Source organism: Oryctolagus cuniculus, chromosome 1 (assembly GCF_051225735.1).
Source record: "Oryctolagus cuniculus isolate XC-2025 breed Fujian yellow rabbit chromosome 1, ASM5122573v1, whole genome shotgun sequence".
In the NCBI taxonomy this organism is placed as follows: domain Eukaryota; kingdom Metazoa; phylum Chordata; class Mammalia; order Lagomorpha; family Leporidae; genus Oryctolagus; species Oryctolagus cuniculus.
The window spans coordinates 64,696,148-64,720,289 of NC_142867.1; the positions used below are offsets into that span (position 1 = coordinate 64,696,148).

General features: G+C 58.9%; 1 protein-coding gene across 3 annotated transcripts in view; it reads left to right on the plus strand.

Moving 5' to 3' along the window:
* ARHGEF17 (Rho guanine nucleotide exchange factor 17) overlaps positions 1-24,142 on the plus strand; it is a 58,604-nt gene that overhangs the window by 13,311 nt on the left and 21,151 nt on the right. Inside the window, exon 1 of one of the 3 annotated variants that reach the window (XM_089330516.1) lies at positions 21,639-21,913. The exons of the other annotated variants lie outside the window; for them this stretch is intronic. Coding sequence (XP_089186642.1) covers positions 21,776-21,913 — 138 coding nt within the window. The 5' untranslated portion in view covers positions 21,639-21,775. Of the gene's footprint in view, positions 1-21,638; positions 21,914-24,142 lie in introns of those variants that run through there. 3 annotated transcript variants of the gene reach the window in all.

The window sequence follows — 24,142 nt, forward strand, 5'->3', positions numbered from 1 at the left end:
CCCAAGGCCAGCGGGGGCGTTGCCTGGGGCGGGTGAGGAATTTCCGAGGGAACAGCTAAATTCAGCCCCAGCTAAAAATAGTCCTGGGCCTGGCCCCAAGGCTGGAGGAGGAGAGGAGGAGGAGAGGAGGAGGAGGAGGAGGAGGAGGAGGAGGAGGAGGGTGGGGTGAGGCATTACTCTTTGCCCCTCACTTTGTCACCTGGGCCAGGGCCTAGGCAGGGGAGGCCTCCCCTCCCCCAGGGCATCTGCTGCTTCTCACTCCCACCAGGCGTTTGACTCCTGAGGGCTCCTTGCCTGCATGCATGGATGTGTCCCTCCTCCCTCCCTCTGGCCTCAGCCTGGGCTTTGCTCACTCTGCCTGCCTCCTGCTGCCTCTGACCCTCTGTGTCTGCCCGCCTTCCTGGACAGAGCCAGGCAGAGTCCTGGCTGGGGATGTGTCCGCCTTGGCTTCCCAGCCCAGGAGTTAGGGACCACTCCGCCCCGGGACGCACAGCTGCTGCAGCTCCCTCCCTGTCTTTGGGGAGCAGTGGTGTGGAGCTGTGCGTGGGAGCCCCCAGGTTACTCCTCTGTGACCCAGTGCTAGTTCTGACCAGGTGTCCCCCTGCCAAGCCCTCCTGTTTGTGGCACTTGGTGGAGCCTCAGACCACATTTATTAAATAAATAATGGGGGGAGAGGGGAGGCAGGAGAAGGAGAGCTGAGTCCTGCCCCAGTGGGATCCTCCCACCCATGAGTGCTGGCTCTGTCCTGGGGATCAGACAGGCGGAAGCTGGCCAGCAGATAAAAGGCATGGTCCTGAGTCAGTACCTGCTGGAGGTGAGGGTGGGAACCAGCCCCAGGCCCAGCGGGGCTGCGCTGAGGTCCAGAGCCCGGAAGGCGTGTGTGGTGTTGGGACCCCGGCAGCCTTGCTCCGAGGCTGGGGCAGTGACTCCCATTCGTGTCAGGATGGTGCAGTCACAGGGCCTGCCTGGGTGTGGCTCGGGGGGAGGATGGAGTTGAGTGAGGGTAGCGAAGCTTGCAGAGCTCTTCCTGGTCTGAGCCCCACACCCGTCGTCATCATCGTGGGAGAAGGGACTCACCATTCTGCTGGTGAGCAGCCTGAGGCACAGTGCTGCCAAGTGGCTCCCACGGCTAAGCAGGCCAAATAAGAGGCAGAGTGGAGCTGAGACTCAGAGCTTATGGCTCCTGGCGTCTTTATTTATTTATTTTATGATTTATTTATGTATTTGAAGGGGAGAGTGAGAGAGAGTAAGCCCACGTGTGTGTGAGGGAGAGAGGTAGAGAGAGGTTTCATTGACTGGTTCACTCCCCAAATAACTCCAAAGGCCAGGGCTGGTCTGGGCCGAAGCCAGGAATTCAGAGCTCCATCTGGGTCTCCCACCTGGTCGCAGGGGCCCAAGAACTTGGGCCATCTTCTTCTGCGGCTTTCCCAGGCGCGTAAGCACATGGATCGGCAGCAGAGCCGCCGGGACCAGAGCCGACATCCTGATGTGGGATGCCTGCATTGCAGGCGGCCGCTTAGCGTGCTGCGCCACAGTGCCGGCCCCTTGGCTCCTGGCTTTCAGAACTGCCTGGGCAGGTGGGGGTGCCATCACCAAGGTGGGCCCAGGAGAAGGGGACACAGGGATGCCGTGGGATTCATCCGTGGTCCTAGCCCCAGGAACTAGCACGTAGTAGTTGCTCAGTTATTAGTTGAACTTGATTTGTCTCTCATTTGAGGGGCCCTTGGGGAGTGAGTGGTTGACAGACAAGAGGAGGAATGAGAATCTCCTCCCTTCAGTGAGGGCCCAGGGCCCTCCCCCTTGGTGCTGGGGAACAGCCAGGCAGGTGCTGGGCTTCCTGGCCTGCGAGGTTGGAAAGGTTCTGAGATGGCCAGGGCCGGGGAGGGGCAGGGGTAGGCCAGGCAGTGCTGGCGCAGTCCCGCCGGCAGTATCTGGAAAGCAGATCTCTTGGGCCATGGCCGGCGTGACTCAAATGGAGACAAAAAAACCTTCCATATTTGGACAAAGAGCCCAGAGAGGCCCAGACCCGCAGCCATCCCAGGCTGACTCCCCCACCCCTGGCCTCCTGCCCTGTCTCCCTCTGGGCCTTGAGCTCTGTCCCCTGGGTTTAACTCTTGGGCCCCAGGCAGCACCGTGGCCCCCTCTGTGTGGCCAGGCCAGGGCTATGGGTGCTGGGGAAGAAAGACCCAGGATTGGGCCCTGTGCTCAGGCTGGTGCTGCATCTTGAGCCAGCAGGTCCCACACTGGAGGTGGGTGGGGTGGGTTGACAGTGGACCCCACCCCCCCATCCCAGCAGATCCAGGGGTGTATACTGTGTAGGCAGGCACACGTGCACACACTTCGACCCCAGTGGATTTCTGTCCCCACAAAGGCATCTGCACAGGGATCGGTGTGAGGAAGCGCTGAGAACTCCTCAGACTTCACCTGCAGGCTTCCATGACAGCAGAGATGGGGGGCAAGCAGCTGCCAGTTATACACACCCAGAGTAGGCTTCGTCCGTCTCGGCACAGGGAGCAGGGTGGTTTGTCCCTGCATGGCATCTGTGAGTGTCCAGCAGGAGACTGGACCTGGCAGGGCAGTGGAGCCCGCAGCCCTAGCCCACATCTTGCTGGGCAGCAGGCCCTCTCTCCCGTGAGGAAAGCCCAGCAGTGTGGTTGAGAGCTGGGGCTCAGAATCCTCCCTGCAGTAACTGGGTGCTGACTGCACAGCCCGCTCCTAACTTTTCTGATTAGCCATGGGTACTTAACTCTGGAATAAGCTCTGGGAACCCAGGATAACTCTTTTATTATTTTAAATTTTTTCTTTATTCATATATTTGAGAGGCAGGGAGAACAAGAGAGCTCCCATCTCCTGAGTCACACCCCAGATGTCTGCGATGGCCAGGGCTGGACCAGGCCGAAGCTTCAAGCCAGGAATGCAATCCAGGTCTCCAAGATCGGGTAGCAGGAACCCAGCTACTTGCTCTATCACTTGCTGCCTTCCAAGGTTCATGTTAACAAGAAGCTGAAATTGAGAGCAGAGCCAGGACTCGAACCCACATACTCAGGTGTAGGACACAGGTGTCTACCGCTAGGCTAACCTTGCTTGCTCAATTCTACTGCAATCCACTGGGGCCTAGTTGTGCATTTTTAGCATGGGGGCTACAGGGTGAGTGAAAAGAGATTCCAACCCCCAGGGACCCCATCTGAGCCGGAACAGGCTCACATGGACAGTGGCTGGAAGCCTGAAGGACCAAGGAGGCCTTAACAGGCAGAAATGTCTGGGGGCCCCTCAGACAGACAGAACCGTGCGGCAGAGGCCTGTGGTGGAAAGACCTGGGTGTCTGGAGCCCCAAGAAGCTCTGTGGTTCTGTTGAGGTTGAGAGGGCCCTGGGGAGTCTCGAGGGCCAAGCTTGGATGTCTGGATTTGACCCAGGGTGATAATTGCCAAGCTTTTGAAAATAGTGACATGACCATGTACACAGGCCAGCCTCATTGACTTCAGCGAAGGCGGGCCGTGTCTGCCCCTGGCTGCCCCGCCTCTCCCTGAGACACCGGGCTCCCTGGGACTCCCAGGGAAGCCCTGATGTGGCTTCATCGCCCTCAGAATTCACTAACCAGGCTCCCTGTGCAGGGAAAACTCGGTGTGTGTGTGTGTGTGTGTGTGTGTGTGTGTGTGACAAGTGTGGCGATGAAACCAGGCAGGGGAGTACCATCAGCACTGCTGCGGTGAGCACGCGGACCCAGCCGGGGCCTCTGGAGCTGGGCTGGGCCCCCCTTCACTGGGAGGACCACTCTCAGAGACCTGGGAAGACCAGACCCATTCTGGCCACTGCTGCCATTGGATAAAACCTTTTTGGGCAGCCAACCATGCTCCCAAAATGTGCGCCCCATCAAGGCCCAGCTTATCTGGGCCCCAGGAATGCTGCTAGCTCCTCTGGTGAGGTGGTTTGGGTTGGAATCAGCAAGACTTCCATAGGGTTTGTAGCTAGTGAAAGGAAGAAAGTGAGCGGTGTTTGCAGGAGAAAGCCCAAGCCCCAAGGCAGCCAGGTCCTTGGCCCTGCAGGCCCGGGAATTTACCTACTTCAGGCAGTAGCCTGCTCGGCCTGCCCTGAGGCCCAGACTCCCACTTTTGTAGGCCACCAAAATGTGGAAGGAACAAGAAATTGCTAAGTATAAAAATGGGGGAGGGTGCACCTGACAGAGACCAACACATACAAAGGCCCAGGGGGTAAATGAGAGCGTGATAGGTTGGATGAATTATGTGGCCAGAACATGACGCAGCCAGGCCATGGTCTGGCTGGGGAAGTCTGACTCCGATGGGCCAGCAAGGGCCAGGGCACTGGGGATGGCAGGAGTCAGCCCAAGTTCTTAGACTTGATCCTGCGCGTATCCAGACAGGTGGGTGTAATGGTTAGAACAGCCTGGAGCCTCTGGCTGAGGTTCAAGTTCTGCTATTCCTTTCGGCTGTGTGACATGAGCAAACCCTTGAACTCCCGTGGCTCAGCTTATGTACCTGTAAAGGGGGAGGATGATGACAGCACCTATTAAATGGTGGTTCTTTCATTTTTTTTTTAAGATTTATTTATTTATTTGAAAGAGTTACACAGAGAGAGAAGCAGAGGCAGAGAGAGAAAGAGGCCTTCCATCCACTGGTTCACTCCCGAGATGGCCGCAATGGCCGGAGCTGCGCCAATCCAAAGCCAGGAGCCAGGAGCTTCCTCCAGGTCTCCCTCTCCCACAGGAGTACAGGGGCTCGAGGACTTGGGCCATCTCCCACTGCTTTCCCAGGCCATAGCAGAGAGCTGGATTGTAAGAGGAGCAGCTGGGATATGAACGGCACTCATATGGGATGCTAGTGCTGCAGGCGTCATCTTTACCTGCTACGCCACAGCACTGGCCCCAATTTTTTTTTTTTATTAAAAAAAGACTTATTTCTTTATTTGAAAGGCAGACTTACAGAGAGAGGGAGATCGTCCATCTGCTGGTTCTCTCCCCAAGTGGCTACAAGGGCCAGGGCTGGGCCAGGCTGAAGTCAGGAGCTAGGAGCTTCTCCAGGTCTCCCACGTGGATGCAGGGGACCAGGTACTTGGTCCATCCTCTTCTGCTTTCCCAGGTGCATTAGCAGGGAGTTGGATCAAAAGTGGAGCAGCCAGGACTCGAATTGGTGCCCATATGGGATGCCGGCACTGCAGGCAGCAGCTAAACCTGCTACCCCACAGCACCAGCCCCTAAAAGGTGGTTCTGATGATTAAGTGCAGTAACGTCTGTGATGCCTAGACCATCGGCAGCAGTGGGAGCCATAAAGTCAGTTGGGTGGGGAGGGAGGGTAGTAGCCTGGCCTGGCTGAGGAGCCCTCTCCTGGGCTGGAGAGAAGTGGAAGGTGTCACTGGAATAGGCCAGAGAGTCATCTCAGTTAGGGGGAAATGAGCTGATTTCCCGAGGGAGGCTCAGAGCTCCTCCCAAGGCAGCTGCAGCTAAGGCACTGTGCAGAGCAGGGGTGGCGCCTGGGGCCTGGGGCTCTCCTGGATTTTCACTGGTAGAAATCCCACCCCCAGGGCTGGGCACTTGGTACAGCTATTGACACCATTTGAGACACACGCATCCCAAACTGGAGTGCCTGGGTTTGAGTCCTGGCGCTGCTCCTGACTCCAGCTTCCTGTTAATGTGCACCCTGGGAAGCAGCGGGGGATGGCTCAAGTGCTTGAGTCCCTGCCACCCACTTGGGAGATGGGGATGGAATTCCTGGCTCCTGGCTTTGGCTTGGCCCACCCATGGCTTGTGGCAAGCATTTGGGAAGTGAGCCAGTAGATGGAAGATCTCTCTCTTTCTGTATATCTCTCTGCCTTTCAAATAAAATGAAAATGAAAATAATAATAATAAGAAGAAAACCCACTGTTTAAATTGCTCCTTACCGACCCTGGATCAGCAGATCCGTGCTCTGCAATGGAACCTAGACAGGGACAGGAGTGCCAGGGTCAGCCAGCAAGTGCTGTCCCCAGGCCTCCTTCCAGGATGGGGACTCATTTCACAGGCTTTCCCAGAGATTGCTTAACCTAGTGTGGGGAGGGGGCCTGGGCCTGGAGGAGAGCTTGGACAGTCCCCTGCCGAAGGGGCTGCAGCCCCCAAGCTCCTGTGTGAACACACAGTGGGCCCGGAGGGCTTCCTGTCGGAACGCCATGGTGAGACCGGGGCTGTCCGGGAGGACGTGAGAGGACACCACAGGGAGAAAGCAGAGACAGGGGCTCCACACTCAGGGTCCCGGAGCAGTACTCCCCCACCGTGTGTTCTGGGTTCATTGGGAGCACAGGACGGTGCCCAGAGACAACAGAGGGTCCTGACCCAGGAGGGAGGAGGGCCATGAGAGATGCAAAGGCAGTGCAAGGGAGACTTGAGGCTGCAGTGGGCAGCAGGGCCCGGGCGCACAGGTAGACGCATGAAAAAGTCCATCTGTATGTTTAGCATTTTTACTGGATCACATCACACATCACATACATTCACATACAAAAAGAATAGAAAGCCTCTTCGCCACACAGCTGCCGGTTGTCTGCCCCAGCCCGCAGGGGACACCTGGCTGCGAGTGTTTCACAACTCCTCTCTAAAGCCAGTGAGTGCCCCAGCCATGCCCACTTGCTCAGGCGCTCACAGCCTCGCCCGAGGGTGCTCTGGGTGTGCTCATGCTCCTTTTTGCATCTCATGGTGTTCCATTGTGTGATGGCCAAGCTGTCCAGAAACACGCATCACAGAATTTTCTAAAAAGGTTTATTCTATTTGAAAGAGTTACAGAGAGAGAGGGAGAGACAGAGAGAAAGAGATTTTCCATCCACTGGTTCACTCCCCAAATGGCCACAACAGCCAGGGCTGGGTCAGGCCAGAGCCAGGAACCAGGAGCTTCCCCTGGGTCTCCCATGTGGGTGCAGGGGCCCAAGCATTTGGGCCATCTTCTGCTGCTTTCCCAGGCCATTAGCAGGGAAATGGATCTCAACTGGTGCCCATATGCGATGCTGATGCTGCAGGCGGTGACTTAACCTGCTACACTACAATACCAGCCCCTATTAAAGGATATTTAAGTTATGTTTGGCCTTTTGGTTTTGCAAATGGTGCTGCAGTTCATCCATAGGTCATTTAGGACTGGAATTGCTAGGACAAAATGTGTGCAAGGGTATTTCAAAAGTTCACGGACAAACGGGGTTTGCGTGGTGGTGCAGCAGCTAATTCACCGTGTGAATCCCGCATCTGAGTGCCTGCTCTGTTTCTGATCCAACTTCCTGCTGATGCATACTCTGGGAGGTAGCCCGTACTGGCTCAAGAACTGGAGGCCTTGCCACCTACCTGGGAGACCCCAATGGAGTTCTGGGCTCCTGGGTTCAGCCTGACCCAGCCCTGGCAGTTGTGGGCATTTAGGGAAATGTACCAGCAGGTGGAAGGCCTCAAGTAAAACTTGAGGGAAAAAAAAAAAAAAGCTCATGTAAAAGGGAATTAAAAGAAGTTTATTTTGGTGCAAAAAATTTCAAAGTCCATGCATAGTTTTTGTCCTAACGTGCATTTGCGTGAACTTTTGAAGGCCTTTTCTATGTATGCTGTTCTCACGTGGTGCTGTCTGTAGGGGTCAGCTTCCTTGCTCTGTGCAAGGCTTGTGTCCCCGCAGGGTCACCGGCTCTGACCTTCACATATTTTCCCCATCTGATAGGTGAAGCAAGCCATCCAGGTGTATTTTAAACTTGCACATTTCTTCCAGGAGGACAGTTGTGCATCTCCTGGCTCTGAGAGAAACTTGGATTCCCTTTGCTGTGACTGGTCCGTGTTTCCCTGGGTTTGAGGGCCTTTCAATGTATCCGTTTCCAGGCACTCTGTAAATATCAGGGAGGGTGGCTCTGTGTGTTATGAGTCACAAATATTTTTTCCCTGATTGGTCACTTGACTCTTGACTTTGTTTATGGTGTATTTTTGCCTTGCAGAAGGTTTTATTTTTATGTGGTCTAATTTATCAAGCTTTTATTTTATGGCTTCTGGATTTAGAATCATAGTTTCAAAGGCCTTTCCCACTCCAAGGTTATAAAGCAGCTCTCTCATGTTTTCCATTGGTATCTTCTGTTTTCTTGTTTGGGTTTACATTTAAATCTTTGATGTATCTGGAATTTTTCCGGGTGTGTAGCGTGAGTTATGGCTCCAGCTCTGTTTTCTCCCCCCATGATGGCTGGTGTTTTAAAGCTGAAGAGTGACTTGGTCCCGCTTGGGTTGGCTTTCCTGGGTGCGTGAAGACAAGCCGAGGGAGCAAGGCTGGGGCTGTGGAGGGCAGGGGCAGAGGGATGAGGAGGAGGAGGGCTGGGCTGGCACCTGAACTGGGCAGGCATTTGAAGGTGGGGCCCAGGCTGGTGGCACAGCATTCCCATTGAACAAGGCCTGTCCCCTCTCTGGGCCTAGGCTATCATAGCCGGAGGGGGCCCTGGCCATCACCCTGACTCCGGGACCCTCTGTGAGGGAGAGGGGACTGGTGAGAAGAGGCTACCCTGGAGGGGGCTGTGGGACTCGCACCCACTCATGCTTGGCCAAAGTGGATGGAGGTGGGCAGTGGCGTTTGCTGGATTCCTGACTGGGCAGCAGGGAAGCAGAGGGGTGGGCACCTGTTTAAAAACATTCTCTGCAGCCTGGTGTGGCGCGGGCTTGGGGCAGGCCCTCTGCCAGTCCTCTGGATCAGGGAGCGGCAGGGGTTGCAGGGCAGGCACACTGTCTGCTGTCTCGGGACTGCAGGCCCAGCCCTGCCACAGCCATCCTGCACCAGGGAGCTGGCACCCTCGTCTGCTCCAGTGCAGAGACAGGGGAGCCAGCGTAGACAGACCGCACCCCCAGCATCCTGTGCTCGCCCTGCCCTGGCTAGCTGTGTGGCTTCAGGTGAGTCCCTGTCCCTTGGGGGGCCTGTCATCCATGGGGGCCCCTGGCCCTGCCCTGGCTGCCTCCCCTATTGCCAGCCCTTACCCAGGTCCCAATTTGGATTAGAGATGGAACCTTCCTGAAGCCCATGCCTGTTTCCCCTTTACAGATGGGGAAACTGAAGCCATGAAGGGGGCCTTGGACCCCTGCCCCCGCCCTGCTGTTTTTGGCTGTCTTGGGCCTCCGGACCCTCCTCCCTGCCCCCAGTATGGTCTGTACCAGCTCCCTACCCCCACTCCTGGGCCCCAGTGGTCAAATTCCAGGGCTGCCGTTGCCATGCCAACAGCCCGCTCACAGGGCCCCTCCTCTGGGGTTCTCCACCAGGCCTCTGTCCAGGGAGGAGGGGAGAGGGCCTCCCGCACCCCCCTCCAGGGACTGGCAGGGTGGGGGTGGGGAGGAGGAGGAGGTCAGCCCCAGCCGCTTTCTCATTTGTTTTCCAAGGGAGAAAATGGAAAAGGCACAAAGTAGTCCTAACAAATGCTCTGTTATCTGTCCCAGAGAGTGGGAGTGGCGGAGGTGGTCACCTGGGCTGGGGACAAGAGAGCCACGGAAAGGCCTCTCTGGCTGCTTGCCCACAGAATTACCCCACAGAACGCTCTGAGACCAAAGGATTTTAGAATGGGAGGTAGAGGAAGATCCTTGCCAAGGTCACCGCTGTCCGGTTGCCAGGGTTACCCAGAGACAGGGGTCCAGCTCAGCCTGGGCTTCCTCTCCCAGGCAGAGCTGCCTGCTGTGGAGAGGGTTAGCCTGACACCACTGGAGGCAGTGGGCACGGGCACGCGGGAGCCCTGGGGTGGGGCCTGGCCCAGTGGACTTCTCAGGTGGCCAGCTCTCTGAGGTTCTCGTAGAATCTTATTTGTAACAGTGGGTGGGCATTTGGTGCAGAGGTTGAGATGAGTGCCTGGTGGGAGTCCTGGCTCCACTTCTGATCCAGCTTCCTCCTAGTGCACACCCTTGGACGGCAGCAGGTGATGGCTCAAGTAGTTAGGTTCCTGCCACCCATGTGAGAGACCCAGACAGAGATCCTGGCTCCTGGCTTAGGCCTGGCCCTGTCTCAGCTTTGTGGGCATTTGGAGAGTGAACCAGCAAGTGGAAGGTCTTTCTCTGCTCCTGTCTCTGTTTCTACCTTTCAAATAAAATGAGGAAGAAGAATCTTCTTCCTAACATACTAACATCATTTATAACAGCCAATACTTACTGAGCACTCTCTTTGTTCCAAGCTCTGCGCTAACGAAGCCCTTTATATTCTCTAATTTTTTTAAATTTTAAATTGTTTTTGTTTGAAAGACAAAGATACAACAGAGATCTTCCATATGCTGATTCACTCCCCAAATGCCTGCAAGAGCTGGGGCTGGGCCAGGCCAAAGTCGGGAGCCAGGAGCTCCATCCGGGTCTGCTGTGTTGGTGGCAGGGACCCAGCTACTTGGGCCATCATCTGCTGCTTCCCAGGGTCTGCATGAGCAGGGAGCTGGCTCAACAATGGAATAGTGGGGGCTCGAAGCAGGCACTCTGATACGGGCTGCAGGCTGCAGGCTGCAGGCCTCCCAAGTGGCATCCTAATCGCCCTGCTAAATGCTGCCTTGCATTGTCTGTTTACAAATGAGGACGCTGGGGCACGTACACTGGGCATCTGTCCATGAGGAGTGGTCTCTGGCTTTACCTTCCTTTCCAGGGCTCCTGCCCGCTGTTCTTGTTCTGCCGAATTTCCTTCCAGGCCTTTTCTCCATGTGTGTGTGTGTGTGTGTGTGTGTGTGTATGTGTGTGGTTTTGTGTGTGTATGTGGTATGTATGTGTGCATATGTGGTATGTGTATATGTGCATGTGTGTGCACATCTCTGTGTGGTATTTGTGGGCATATCTGTATGTATGTGTGCATGTCTGTATATGTATGTATGTAGGTAGGAATATATTTGTGTGTGTATATGTACGTGTGTAAATGTGTACATGTCTTTGTGTGCTTGTCTGTGTGTATGTATATGTATGTATGTGTGTAGGTGTGTGATGTGTCTGTGTATGTGGCATGTGTGTACATGTTTGTGTATGTGTGTTTGTATGTGTGTTGCATATGTATGTGTCTGTGTATATGTATTGTGTAGGTGTCTGTGTGTAGGTGTGTGATCATATATGTATTGTGTAAAGGTGTATGTGTAGGTGTGTGTGTATATATATGCATGTATATGGATGGGTATGTGCATGCATGTCTGTGTATGTAGGTATGTTGGTATATGTGTGTGTGTGTATGTATGTGTGTAGGTGTGTGTGTATGTATTGTGTAGGTTGTGATGTTTGTGTGTGTGTATGTGTATAAAGGTGTAGGTGTGTGTGTCCGTGTATGTGTGTGTATGTATTGTGTAGATTGTGATGTCTGTGTGTGTATGTATATGTGTATAAAGGTGTAGGTGTGTGTGTCTGTGTATGTATATGTATGTATCATGTAGGTTGTGATGTGTATAAAGGTGTATGTATAGGTGTATGTGTGTGTGTGTGTGTACGTGCTCCCTTCACCTGATATTCCACCTGAGATATGACACCTGGACATTTCTGTCACATCTCAAAGGTCCCTGCAAGGGTGGTGCCTGGACCCTCCCCCCCAGACACTGAGCGTGCCTCTAGCTGGGAGTGGGGCCGCGTGGGCACCCACCCTGCTAGGGTCTGGGCTGCTGGACTTCCGCCCCCGAGACTGAAGGCATCCCGGGGCCCCTCTCTGTGGCCCTGACTTCCTCCCTGGGGGTCTCCTGGAGCGGAGTGCTGTCTGCGTGAAGACCTTGCTTGCGCAAGGGCCTCCTGTTCTCTTCTGTAACGGAGTACTGACAGGGCCTCGGCCGGCCGGAGGCGCGGTGTGAGGTTGGAGCAGAGACCTCTGACGCAGAGAGGGCAGCCGCAACTGTGTCCGGGCTTCGCTCTGGTCCTCAGGCTGAGCCAGGACTTGCCCGGAGTCCCACACTGACCAGTGTGTGTGTGTGTGGGGGGATTGGAGCCCCAGCTGCCCCGCCTCTTGGTCTTGGGAGCTGAGCAGGTCCTGGCCCCACACACTCCTGGCTGTGTAAGCGTCCTGTGAGATGAGGCCCTGCAAAGCTTTTACAAACTACACAGTCCTAGGCAGGGAGGCTCGAGGCGGCGACTCCAGAAGCTCATAGGAGGGGAAGTGGGCAAGTCTCAGCAGTCAGGAGGTAGTGGCCTTGGTCCTGGGGCCTCTGGAGAGTGGAGCCTCGGCTTGGCTCAGGCTCATCTTCAGCTGGGAATCTTTTTGTTCATTGTACATGCATGCACGCGCGTGCACACACACACACAGGACGGTGACTGCCCAGGCTGCTACTGGTCAGCCAGAAGCAGAGCCCACTTCTGTCCCTGCGGTCCAGGCCCGTGACAAGCCTTGAAGGCTGGAGTGGAAGGCTCCCTGAGCAGGGCATGGTCGCTGCCCCTCGCGTGGCGGCCACCGCAGGCCGGCCTGCTCTGGTGGAAGGGAGGCCTCCTGCTAGGCTGGACTGCACGTGGGCCTTCTAGGCAGGCTGTGCATTCACCACCCTGGCACCGGCTGCCATGCCAGCCCGGGTCCTCAGTGCTGCTGGAACGAGGCGGGGCTGTCCCCTCCCTCTGGGGCTCACAGACTTCATCACGTGTCCCTCCGTATCCTGGGCGGCCCGCCTGAGGGCAGGACGGGCACATAGTGCGTCAGGGTCATCGCAAGGTTCCACGTTCTGGTCCAAAGTGGCCACGGCCACTGAGGAAGAGGCCGAGGAGGGGGAAGCTTTAAATATGAGGCTTGGACGAGGCAGAGTATAAGAGATAGACGGGACCTGAATGGGGCTGAGAGCGAGGACAGCAGCATGGCCTCGGGGAGGCAGGGATGAGCCTGGCACCGGGCTGGGGGGAAGACCAACTGGGCTGATCACACCTCTGGCTTCCCCGGGCCTGGGTGGCCGAGGGCAGGCTTTCCGGCAGCAGGGAGGAGGAGAAGGAGGAGGAGGAGACGGCTGCTCTTGGCTGCCCGGCTCTGAGAGCCCCCAGGACTTATCTCCAGCTCAGGCAGGCTCTGCCTGCTCCCTGCCTCTCAGCTCCCTGGGGCTCTGGCCTCAGGCTGGCCTGGCCTTTCCCAGAGTGCCTGGCCCACAGCCCAGTGAGTCATCTTCCGCCCCAGAGCAGGACACCCCATCCCACCCAACCCCACCGACTTCTTGTGCCTGGGTCCAAGAGAGGGAGGGACAGGAGGGGCTGGAGGCAGACCCCAGACGGCTTCTGTTCCCACGATCCCTCACCCCAGCCTCTGTGTGTGCTGCAGAGCGGGGAGCAGGCCAGGGAAGGGAGCCCTCCTTCCCACATTGCCTACTGCGCCGGAGGCCTCTGCTCCCATTTCCCAGGCGGGGAAAGTGAGGCCAAAAGGCAAGGATGTCTGCAGCAGGTGGAGGGGTCGGGCCCACACAGCTCCCTGTGAGTTCTGTTCCTGAGCTAGGCTTAGACATTCTGAAGGAAACCGCTTTCTCGGGCTGGGAGGAGGTGACTCTTGGAGGCCGCCTCATCCGCTTGTTCTGGGCCTTGGCTGGGACCACAGACCAGCCCAGATGGGCAGAATGTGCAGACCGTGGGTAGATCTAGTTCCTGGTAGTCCCTAAAGGAAGGTTGCACTTAGCAAATCCTAGCTAAGGCTCCATTGGGTCCCCGATCTGTGTGTTGGTTTCTCTGCCTGCAAAGTGGGGGTGACAAGAAGATGATTAAGCTCAGCTTCTGGCTCCTGGGCTCCTGGGGTGTTCTTCCATCTGTTGGGGTCTCTCTAGCCTCCCGCCCCCCAGCCCTGCTTCCGGCCATTATCCGTGATGTTAGGAAACTTTTCCTTCCCAGGATGGAAGGTCCAGCTGTATCTTGAATCTAAGGGGTGTGTGTGGGGGGGGGAGGGAGCTGTGTGGCAGCAGAGAAGAAAGAAAGGAAAAAACCCACATGAAGGAGCCACTGGAGTTAAATTCAAGCCACATGCACCACCGCCTCTGCGGTGCGGGCCTCTGCTGCCACCTGTGGGCGACTGGTGCAAATGCAGTTCCTGGAGCCCGGTTTCCTCTTAAAGCCAGGCCAGCCCACAGTCAGGAGGGAAGGTCACTCTGCATGCCCCTGTCTCTGGCCTTTGAGCTTGCCACGTGGCAGCAAGGAGCCTGGTGGGGAGTCCACCAGCACTTCCCTTCTCCTCTGTTTGTTTATGGAGGGGAAAACGGAGTCCAGAATGGGGAGCAACTTGGTTAAAATTACGGAGCAAGCCAGACAGGAGATCCGTATCGTACACCTGCTGTGTGTCCAGAAGACTGGGCTCTGTACTTAGTAGGTCTTAGTGGGGGGCAGACCTCGAGGCCTTCCTGTGTGCACCTCTCTCCCAGCCTCCTGCCCTCCCAACTCAAGCTACTCCAGGTATGGCTTGATTCCTCACTCACCTGCTCTGTGACCCTGGCAGTTACTCAACCTCTCTGAATCCTTGGGATCCAGTCCCGGCTCCACAACATGCTGGCTTCCCGGCTTCAGGGGGAGCTGCCTCACTTCCCAGTGCATTTATTTGCACACCTACAAAAGGGTCACAGAATGCACAGGTCAAAAGTGGGAACTAAATGAGATGCTACATGAGAGACAGACACCCCTACCCCCACCCTGAAGTGTTGGCTGGCTGTTCAAGTCCCCACCCAGGGCCGCAGGTGAGGCGAGCAGCAGTCTCTTCCGAGCTGAGAGGTGGGCCAGCAAGGTCCCGGGGCCGAAGCTGGGCCTGCGTCCCTGCGCTGGGAGTGAGAGCTGCCACCCTGCTTTGCTGCCAGCTGGTGGTGATGGTTTCTGGAAGGGGTGCTGAGGTCTTCTAATACTCCTGAGTCTGGGTTCTCAGGGCCAGTGGATAAAATCAGAGTCTGTGCAGAGACCACGCCCCAGGCTCGTGACCCAGCTCTGCCACTCACCGCCCCTGTGGCTGTGGCTTCTGGCCCTGAGCCCTCTCACCCGGAGACTTACATGCACTGGTGGTCAGGTCATGGCTGGGCTGGGATGTCCTTGAAGGGGTCCTCAGATGCCAGCATCTGGCTGGGCACAACCCCCACCCCGGGGCCATCAGGTGAACTACAGGATCCTTGCAGTGTGGAGGCTGCGTCTCGAGTGAGCGAGCTGGGCGAGCGCAGTAAAGAAAGTGGTGTTTTGTGTGTCACACAATGGCAGTGCTGCTGGGCTCCACGGCTAAGGCAGGCAGAGGGCTGCCCGGTCTCAAGGCGGGGGGGGGCTGGACCTCACCCCTCTACCCCTCTAGGAAGAACGTCAAGAGTGCATTGTGAGATGGCCGTGGGGAGCTTCGGGAGGAGGTGCCTCTGAGTGAGAGCCAAGATACACGCCTGGTCCCTCCCTCTCCCTCAACCCTGCATCCGGGCACTCTGCCTTCCCCAGGCCTGTCTGTAACCTGGGCTTTGCCACCCCTTCTTGGGCTTCCTGGTCTCAGCCTCACTCTGCCACGCCGACTCATTTCCGCTGTGAGCAGGCAGGGCCAGCCTTCCTTTCTTTCCTTTTTAAAGCTTTATTTATTTATTTTAAAGGCAGAGTTAGAAGGAGAGACAGAGAGAGAGAGATCTTACGTCTGCTGGTTCACTCCCCAAATGGCTGCAATGGCCAGGTCTGGGCCTCACTGAAGACAGGAGCTTCATCCGGGTCTCCCACATGGGTGCAGGGGCCCAAGCGCTTGGGCCGCCTTCTGCTGCTTTCCCTGGCCATTAGCAGGGAGCTGGGTCAGAAGTGAAGCAGCTGGGACGTGAACCACTTGCCCACATGGGATGCTGGCACTGCAGGCAGTGGCCTTACCTGCTGCGCCACAGCGCCAGCCCCAAGGGTCAGCCCTCTGATCCGTGTGGGGTAGAGAACACTGCGGAGCTGAATTCGTGGAATCTCATCTGCCACCTCCTGGGATGATGCGGAGAACACGAGGCTGGTGCGCAGCCCTTAGCCCGGGCCCGGCACATCGAGAGCTCACTGAAGCCGCGCAGCCGGTGTTCACTGGCGTCAACTCCCGCCTCTGCCGTAGAAGCACTTGGACCATCACCCTCAGGCCAGCTGTGCAGTGTGGGTTCACGGAGGATCAGTGGCAGGGCAGCAGGCACACACACGCATGGGACACATTGTATCCCTCAGGGTCCCGCTGCAGGGCCACACCTAGACCCTGCTAGGCAGGGCAGCATCCCGGGGTTGGGAAGGCCCGGAGGCCCTTGAACTGGTCTTCCAATTCCCCAGGATGGTGGGGCCGATCCAGAGCCTGGTCCCGAGAGGACCCTGTGGCTCGGACACTTCCCTTCCAGCTGCCTGTGTGGCCTGGGAACTTGGCAGGGCCTTGGGAGGCTCCCCCTTCCAGGAGGGCGGGTCGGTAGGGAGCAGGATGTGGACGGGCAGGGCAGGGTGAAGGGTCCCAGGGGTGAGGTGTCTTGCCTGAGCTTACACCCTAGGAAGTGGCGAAGCCAGGGCTTGAGCCCGAGCTGTGTGGCTCCAGAGCCTGCCCTCTTTGTAAACCATTTATTTACTTATTTTCACTTTGATTTGGAAGGCAGAGAAAGATAGAAAGATATCTTCCCTCCACTACTTCACTCCTTCTCCTTAAATGCCCACAACAGCCAGGGCTGGGCCAGGCTGAAGCCAGGATCCTGGAACCCCATCCAGGTCTCCTGCATGGGTGGCAGGGACCCAAGTACTTGAGCCATCACCCACTGCTCCCAGGGTGTGCATCAGCAGGCAGTAGAGCAGCCAGGATTGAATCCCAGGCACTTGGATGTGGGATGCAGGCTTCCGAGTGATGACTTGACCAACCCCAGAGCTGCCCTCGTCATCTCCAGAGGTCCTTCTTCTGTACCATCTGTCTTGATGAACCTGAGGACCGGAGCGGGCAGCAGCTGCCAGTGACACGGACAGCACATTAGATGGGGAATAACCAGTACCCAACGCCCATGGACGCTGGGGGGTCGGAGTGTCCACCTGGGCTGTCCTTGCTCCTAGCATGGCCTGTGGATGGCATTTGGTTCAGCACCAAAAACCTGTATGGGGCAGGAGAAGCTGGTGTTGTCATTGTCGTGGGGCAAGTGAGGTGGGAAGAAGGTGACTAAGGCGGCAGGCCCCCAGGGAGGCGGGGCAGGGCGGGAGTGGGCTCTCCCTCCAGGGGAGGGTCGGGTCTAAGAGCCCCTACCCCTTGCCAGCCTGGTGCCCCTTCTAAGCCTGTTGGCTGGGTTGCAGAGTGGAAGGGGCTGCTGTGGGCTTTAAAGGACCCAATAGCAGGGGACCTGGCCCTTGCAAGTTGTTGAGCGTGCATCAGCAATGGCGAGGAGTCTGAGATGGTGGGGTTCCCGTGTTCAGGTGTGGGCCGCCCCGGGCCGCCCCACTGTCTTGACAAATACTTGCGGGCGGCTGGGCAAGGCTGGAGCCTCCGCCCCACAGGCGCCTGACGAGACCTGTCGCGCTGGAGCTGCGTGTCTCCTGAGCCCGCCTGGCACTTGTCATGTCTTTTTCAATTCCTGTCTTCCTGTATAGACCGTGGTACCTTTTTATGTTTTTAAAAGACTGACTTATTTGAAAGGCAGAGTTACAGAGAGGGAAAAAAGAGATCTTTCATCCGTTGGTTCACTCCCCAGATGGCTGCAAGCCAGGAGCCTGGCGCTCCATCTGGATCTCCCGTGTAGATGCCGGGACACACAGGCTTGGGCCATCCTCTGCTGCTTTCCCAGGCACATGAGTAGAGAGCTGGATCAGAATTGGAGCCGCTGGGACTTGAACAATGTGGCTATATGTGATGTCGGCATTGCGGGCAGCGGCTGAACCCACTGTGCCACAGCGTGGGCCCCCAGACTCTTTCTTTTTCTTTTTCTTTTTTTTTTAAGATTTATTTATTCATTGGAAAGTCAGAGTTATGCAGAGAGAGAAGGAGATGCAGAGAGAAAGAGGTCTTCCACTCACTGGTTCACTCCCCAGTTGGCCGCAATGGTTGGAGCTGTGCCAATCTGAAGCCAGGAGCCTGGAGCTTCTTCCTGGTCTCCTACGTGGGTGCAGGGGCCCAAGGGCTTGGGCCACCTTCTACTTCTTTCCCAGGCCACAGCAGAGAGCTGGATGGGAAGTGAAGCAGCCGGGACTAGAACCGGCACCCATATGGGATGCCAGCACTGTAGGCGGTGGCTTTACCTGCTATGCCACAGCTCCGGCCCCCCAGATCTCTTTTCTTACCTGCAAATCTCCATCATGGCACTTGTTACCTAGTAGGTGCTCAATAAGTATTCACTGAACTACTTAACAAATGAGTAAAGTAAGAATTCCGGGCCGGTGTTGTGGTACAGCAGCTCAGGCTGCTGCTTGGGATGCCTGCATCCCATACCTGAGTACCAGTCCTAGCCCTGGCACCTCTCCCCTTCCTAACATCCTGCAGTGCCTCCTGTCAGGCAGCAGACCATGGCTCAAGTGCTTGGGCCTCTGCCACCCACATCCAGGAACTTGGATGGAGTTCCTGGCTCCTGGCATCAGCCAGGCCCAGCCCCGCTATGGTAAATGTTTGGGGAGTGAACCAGTAGATGGAGGATCTCTCTCTCTCTCCCACCTCACTCTGCTTTTCAAGTAGATAAAAACAAACCTTTATAAAAAATTCAGTTAACCACGCATCCATTGAACCTCGTGTTCATGCATCCACTCGTGTTTGTCACTCGTGATCTAGTCTGCTCATCTGCCCGTCTGTCACTTATTCAGTTGTCCTCTTAGCCTTCCGTGTGTTGAGCCGCTCCTCATTATCCGTCGTATGTCCACCCTTGCCAGACTTCCCATCACCGGTCCAGCACCAGCCGCGGGCAGGCGCAGTGTCTGGGAAACAGGTGCTGGGAGCCCCTCAGGGATGGGGGGCGGGCAGCAGCCCCCCGTGGGGGCAGGACGAGTTTGGTGTTTCGGGGGGGCTGGCCGGAGGCTGGTCCCACGGAGCTGGGGCTCCCCACCTGCCTTTCCTGGAGTGGGCGGTGGTCTTGTGAGGCAGAGCCATGTCTAGCTTTCCCCTAAGGAGGGTGTCGTTGGTGGTGGGGGTGGGACGTGGCGTCACCTTGTACACTTGGGAAACCTGTTCCCCGCAGACCACCTGTGAGCACCGCAGCCACCCGAGAGGAGTCTGTCCCCGAGCAGAGCTGTGCCTGGCCCCCACCGACCTGCTCCCGAGGGGCCCTGGCACCCGGGTGCCCGTGCTGTGCAGGGTGATCGCTGGAAACCCTGACTCAGAGCCTGCGCACTCCTCTGGCTTCTCTTAGCTTCCTTTCAGTTCCCTGTGTCCCCCAGCCCCCCAGTTGCCATGGCAACGAGCTTGGATCTAATTAGCCACCCTAATGAAGCAGCAGCAGCAAGCAGTGCGTCTAGCACCAAGTCCCGCCCCTTTCCGGAGCAGGGGCCTCTAAGGAACTCCACTCTCTGGCACCCACATGCTGCTGCATCTCGTGGCCTCAGGACCTCCTTCAAACCCTGCCTCCTCCAGGAAGCCTTCCTTGAATATTTCTGCCAGGCAGAGGTGACTTTCGCTGCTGAGCCCTGTGACAGAAGTCCTGTGTTGTCTGGGGGAGCTCCTCCCGGCCAGCGAGGGTGGGGCTGTCACTCCTGCTGCAGCTCTCCATTCCTGAGCTGCGCCTGGGCTCCCAGCCACTCAGAAGAGATGGAGGCGGAGGTCTTACGGCTGGAGGAAGAGGGTTCCTGACTGCAAGCCCCATATGGGTGTCCAGTCTCTGCGGTGACTCAGCAGTGCACGGGCCGTGGGGCCCTCACACCGCTAGTGTGGGACGCAGCGTGACACCTGCGTCTCCCTCCCAAGTCACCCTCAGCCAATGGCTGGCTCCTGCAGGCCCTCTGCCGCAGCCCAGCCCCAGAGGCAGGAACAGGCCCTCCGGGAGGTCAGAGGCCACTGGCCTCACGGGCTCTCTAGGGCCAAACCAGAGGCAGAGGAGGGCTTGAGGACCTCCTGGCGGACTTCCTTCTGCCTCTCAGGGGCTGAGGGGCTCTGCAGGGACCTGCTGCACGGCCAGTGTATCGGAATCACCTGGAAGGCTGGTGGCAGTCCAGACTGCCGGGCCCCGCCCAGCTTCAGACTCAGGAGCCAGGGCAGAGGGGCCCAGGCGCCGCTGTTGGAGACCCACTATCGTGGAGGGCCCACGAGGGGACTGGTGCAGAGCAGACGGGTGCTTTCACTCAGGAAGCTGAGCCATTCTTCTGGGCGCCGGGACACAGCTGGGTTCACCGATTGCTCATTCATGCTGCACAAATCCGTGGACGGCCCCCATCAGGTGTCAGGCTTGGAGCCCCCGGGGTGCAGCCCCTCCTGTCTGGGTGGCATCCACTGGACTGGGCTCGGCTGCTGTGCCGACAGGGCGCTGATTTTCATCTGCTACTCTTGGAATTCTCTGTGCGCCTTTGCATTGCTGGCTCTTTGGAGACTGGGTGGTTACATTTTGACAGCTGGGTGTCTTGGGCTCTCGGAGGAGGCCAGTGCCGCCCAGAAGCACGGCCCTGCCCTTCCAGGAGGGGTGAGGAGTAATTTCCTTGGGTGGACTCGCCTGGCTGGGGTAGGGGGCAGGGCCCAGCGGGAGGGGCTGGCCTTGGCTCTGTGCCTCTCACCTGGGGACAGCTGGCAAGTGGGGGAGGGGGGTCGCTGGGGGCTTGCTTGTTGACCAGCCTGCTGCTACTATGAGCACACGGCCCTTGCCCCTGTGGAGCCTACAGTCTGGGGGAGGGGACAGCATCCGCTGAGTCATGGCTCAAACATGCGATTTCAAACCAAGGCACCTGGTTAAGGTAGGGCAAACAGCTGAGGATCAGAGAGGGCTTCCCTGAGGAGGTGACGTTTGGTCTTAAAGGGAAAGGAGGAACACTCTGGCAGAGGGGAAGGTCTGGCCCAGGCCTTGGGCTGTTCGTAGAAGTTAAAGCAGAGCGGCTGGAGCAAGGGTGCCTGAGAGGGAGAGGGGTGGACAGCCAGGCCTGGCTTGGGCGATGGGCACAGGAAGCCAGGAGAAAGCAGGTACTGGAGGAGTGAGCTGAGGGCTTGTGAGTGTGGGAAACACCGTTTCGCCCACGGCCCCTCACCCCAGCCTGATGAACAGAGGCCCGGATTGCTTCTGCCATCTCCCTGGGGTTGAGGCAGCATGTGCTGGGGAATCCTGCTTGGGATTACAGCCTGGGCGCGCTGGCGGGGTCTCAGTGCGTGGAGGACTTCTCAGGTGCTCCACTGAGGCCTAGGTGGGGCCTTGTGGCAGCGCTGGAACTGTGGGTGGGAGGCGGAATGGGTCTGGCCACAGCCATGTGACCACGGAAGCACCTGTCCCTGCAGCCGTGGGGCAGGTCTGCACGGACCACTACTGGCTGCTGCGGCTGCCCCTGGCCCTGAACCGGGCGATGCGGGCTGGTTTCCACGCACAGGGGCCTGTTCTGGATGCAGGAACTTGCGTGCCCCTGTGTGGGCCCCCAAGGGTGCAGGGGTGTGCCCACGCTGGGTGTGCCCACGCTGCGTTCGCCGCCTTTGCCCACGGCTGTGCGCTGACCTGTGTCCTGGGGCTGGGGTACGGCCAGTGAGCGGACGCCGCGACGCCGGGGCGCGCTGGGGGAGATGGGGCGGCGGCGCGCCGAGGGCGGAGACCCCCTCCCCCAGCGACGCGGCGCGCGCGGGGCCGGCGGCCGGGCGCACTCCCTGCGCGCAGGAGGCAACAGCGCCACCGCCCGCCGGGCCGCAGCGCTCAGATCGGCGCTGGGGCTGACACCGCGACCGCCGCCGCGGCCGGGCAGAGCCCGTGGCCGACCGAGGGGAGGAGGGGGCCCCCCGACCCCGTGCCGACCCCCGCCCCCTCCGCCGCCGCGGCGTCCCGCTTCGGCGGCGGGCCGGCCGCATGCTGCAGATGGTGAAGACCCTGGCCCAGTTCACCATCGCGCTGGAAGACATGCGTGATCTGGGCCCGGCCGCTGCCTCCGGGGAGCCCGCCGGGGGCGGCGGCGGCGCTGACGCCGAGGAGCCCGGGGAGGCCCAGGTATGGGGAGGGGGAGGGGAAGAGACAGCCAGGGGCCTGGCCTACACCTCGGCCTGGGGCTCAGCCAGCGTGAGAAACTGAGGGAGGCATGGGCAGAGGGCTGGGAGTCAGTCGGTCATCCCAGCTGGGGGCCACGGAACTGGGGGCTCTGACCTGTGATGGACCCAGGGAGATTGAGGGCAGGGGGGGTGTCAAGGGTCCGGGCCCAGGGGTCCTTAGCTCAGGAAGCGGATCAATGTGGAGGCCGAGGCTGTTGCTAAGGGGGTCCTGGGCCCACCCCTCCGGAAGATTTCTAGCCTCCCCAGCAGTGGGGAGGTAGGTGGATGTGCAGGGCAGGGGAGGCAGGGTCCTCTCCCTGCAACTGGACCTGCTGGGCTTGGAGACACCATGCTGTGGGGGACCGGTGGTGGCCCCATTCCTAGCCCTGCAGGGGAAGGGGCTCCAGGGCCCTCTAGTCTTTGTGTCTTTGCAGGCCAGCCCAGGGAGGGGTCCGAGCCATGCCCTCCTCCTGGTGTTGTGCAGTGTTGTGTGTGTCTCCGCACTGCCTCCAGGCCCTCAGAGGGGTGACTCGGCTGCAGTTGTTGTCTCTGTGCGGGTGTCTTGCCTTTGTGGCTTCTCTGTGCATGTGTCTGGCTCCCTGTCGTGTGCATCAGGGCCTGCGCCTTGGAGTTGCCATGCCCCAGGGGCCGTCCCTCGGTCTTCCTGCCGCCCGCCTGCGGCTCTCCAGTCCCCATCTCAGCGCCTCACTAAGTGGAAGAAGCTCTGGAGATGGGGCTGCCGGGGGCCAGGAGCCCTGGGAGAGGCCGGTCCTGCGCGGTTGTCCTGCCTAGAACAGGTGGGCCTGCTGATCTGGCTGACAGCTGCGGCAGCCGTCTCCTGCCTCCCGGCCCTCCACCCCCTCCCTGTAGACACTACACCCGTGTCTGGGCACGTGCAAGAAAGGCGCTTGCCGCAGTGGCAGGGAGCTGGTCTTGTCTGGCGTGCCTTCACCTGACAGCTGAGTGACAGCCCCCCGTGCTGTGCGGAGCGAGGCAGCTGGGAAGGCAGGCATTGCAGCGTCAGCCTCCCTGTCACCCCAGCCCTCCCGGCTGCCAGGCGCAGCGCCAGCCCAGGGGGTGTGGGCAGGGCAGGGTGCTCAGGGGCCCTGCTGACACGGGGCTCCCGGTCGTCTCGGGAGGCAGAATGAGGATGGATGGACATTGGGGCCCTGCCGTGAGGACAGAGCCCATGTGCTCACGGCCACCTGCTGAGGGCCACTTCAGAGAGGAGCAGGTGGGAATGGGGCACCCCGGTCACACCCCCAGGGGGCCCCGTGACCTGAACCTGCCCAAGGGGCTGGAGCCTGAGACTCAGCGTGAGGTGGCTGAGGAGGAGACCCTGGTCCTGCCTCTGCTGGCCCTGGCTGTGTGACTTGGGGTAAGTCTGAGTCCCCCCGTGCTGCGGAGGCGATGACACCCATGTCACAGCACTGAGAGGGAGAGGCTGGGATGAGGCCCTGGCTGTGAGGTGCTGGGCTGTCCCTGGGACCGGCGGAGGCAGGAGTGGGCCCCTGAGCCTGTCCTGGGAGGCCCCTCTAGCCCTCTGTGCTGTCTGAACATCTGCAGCCTCGGCCGTGCCCTGTTCCTACCACCGCCTACTGGAAGCTGCCCTGATCTTTCGCAGGCCTCAGCAGCGCTGGAGACGGGGGGCCTGGCCGTGTCTGGGACCCCAGAGGCAGGGCCCAGGGCCCTCTCAGCCCGCAGAGCCCACGCTTGGCAAGGTGGCCCAGCCTCCTCCCTCGCCCCTGGGGGAGGCATTGCTCACCCCCACTGCTGACCGTGGGAGCACAGTTGGCTGGGTCTGCCCTGTCTGGTCTGAGGTGAGGGGACCTCGGAGAGCTCAGCAGTGGCCTGGAGCTCAGGCCCACTGAGCAGCTGTGAGCGGGCAGCCCTGTCGCTGGGCTCCCTGTCCATTCCCCGGGGCAGACGCTGGAGGAGCGCCACACCATGGCACCCACCCCGGCACTGCCGTGTGGCTGGAGTCTGCCGGCGCACAGGTGGGCGGAGCGTCACCCACCCAGAGATCTGGGCCCTGCCCAGGTACTCCAGGGACTTGGAGGGGGATTAGTGAGGAGTCCTGGGAGGGCAGCTGCTGGAGCTGCAGACGTTTGAGAAGGCTTCCTGGAAGAGAAATAAGTGCAGGGCCTGGGGAGAGGGCGGCAGATAAGCTGAGCACAGGCAGCCCAGGCTG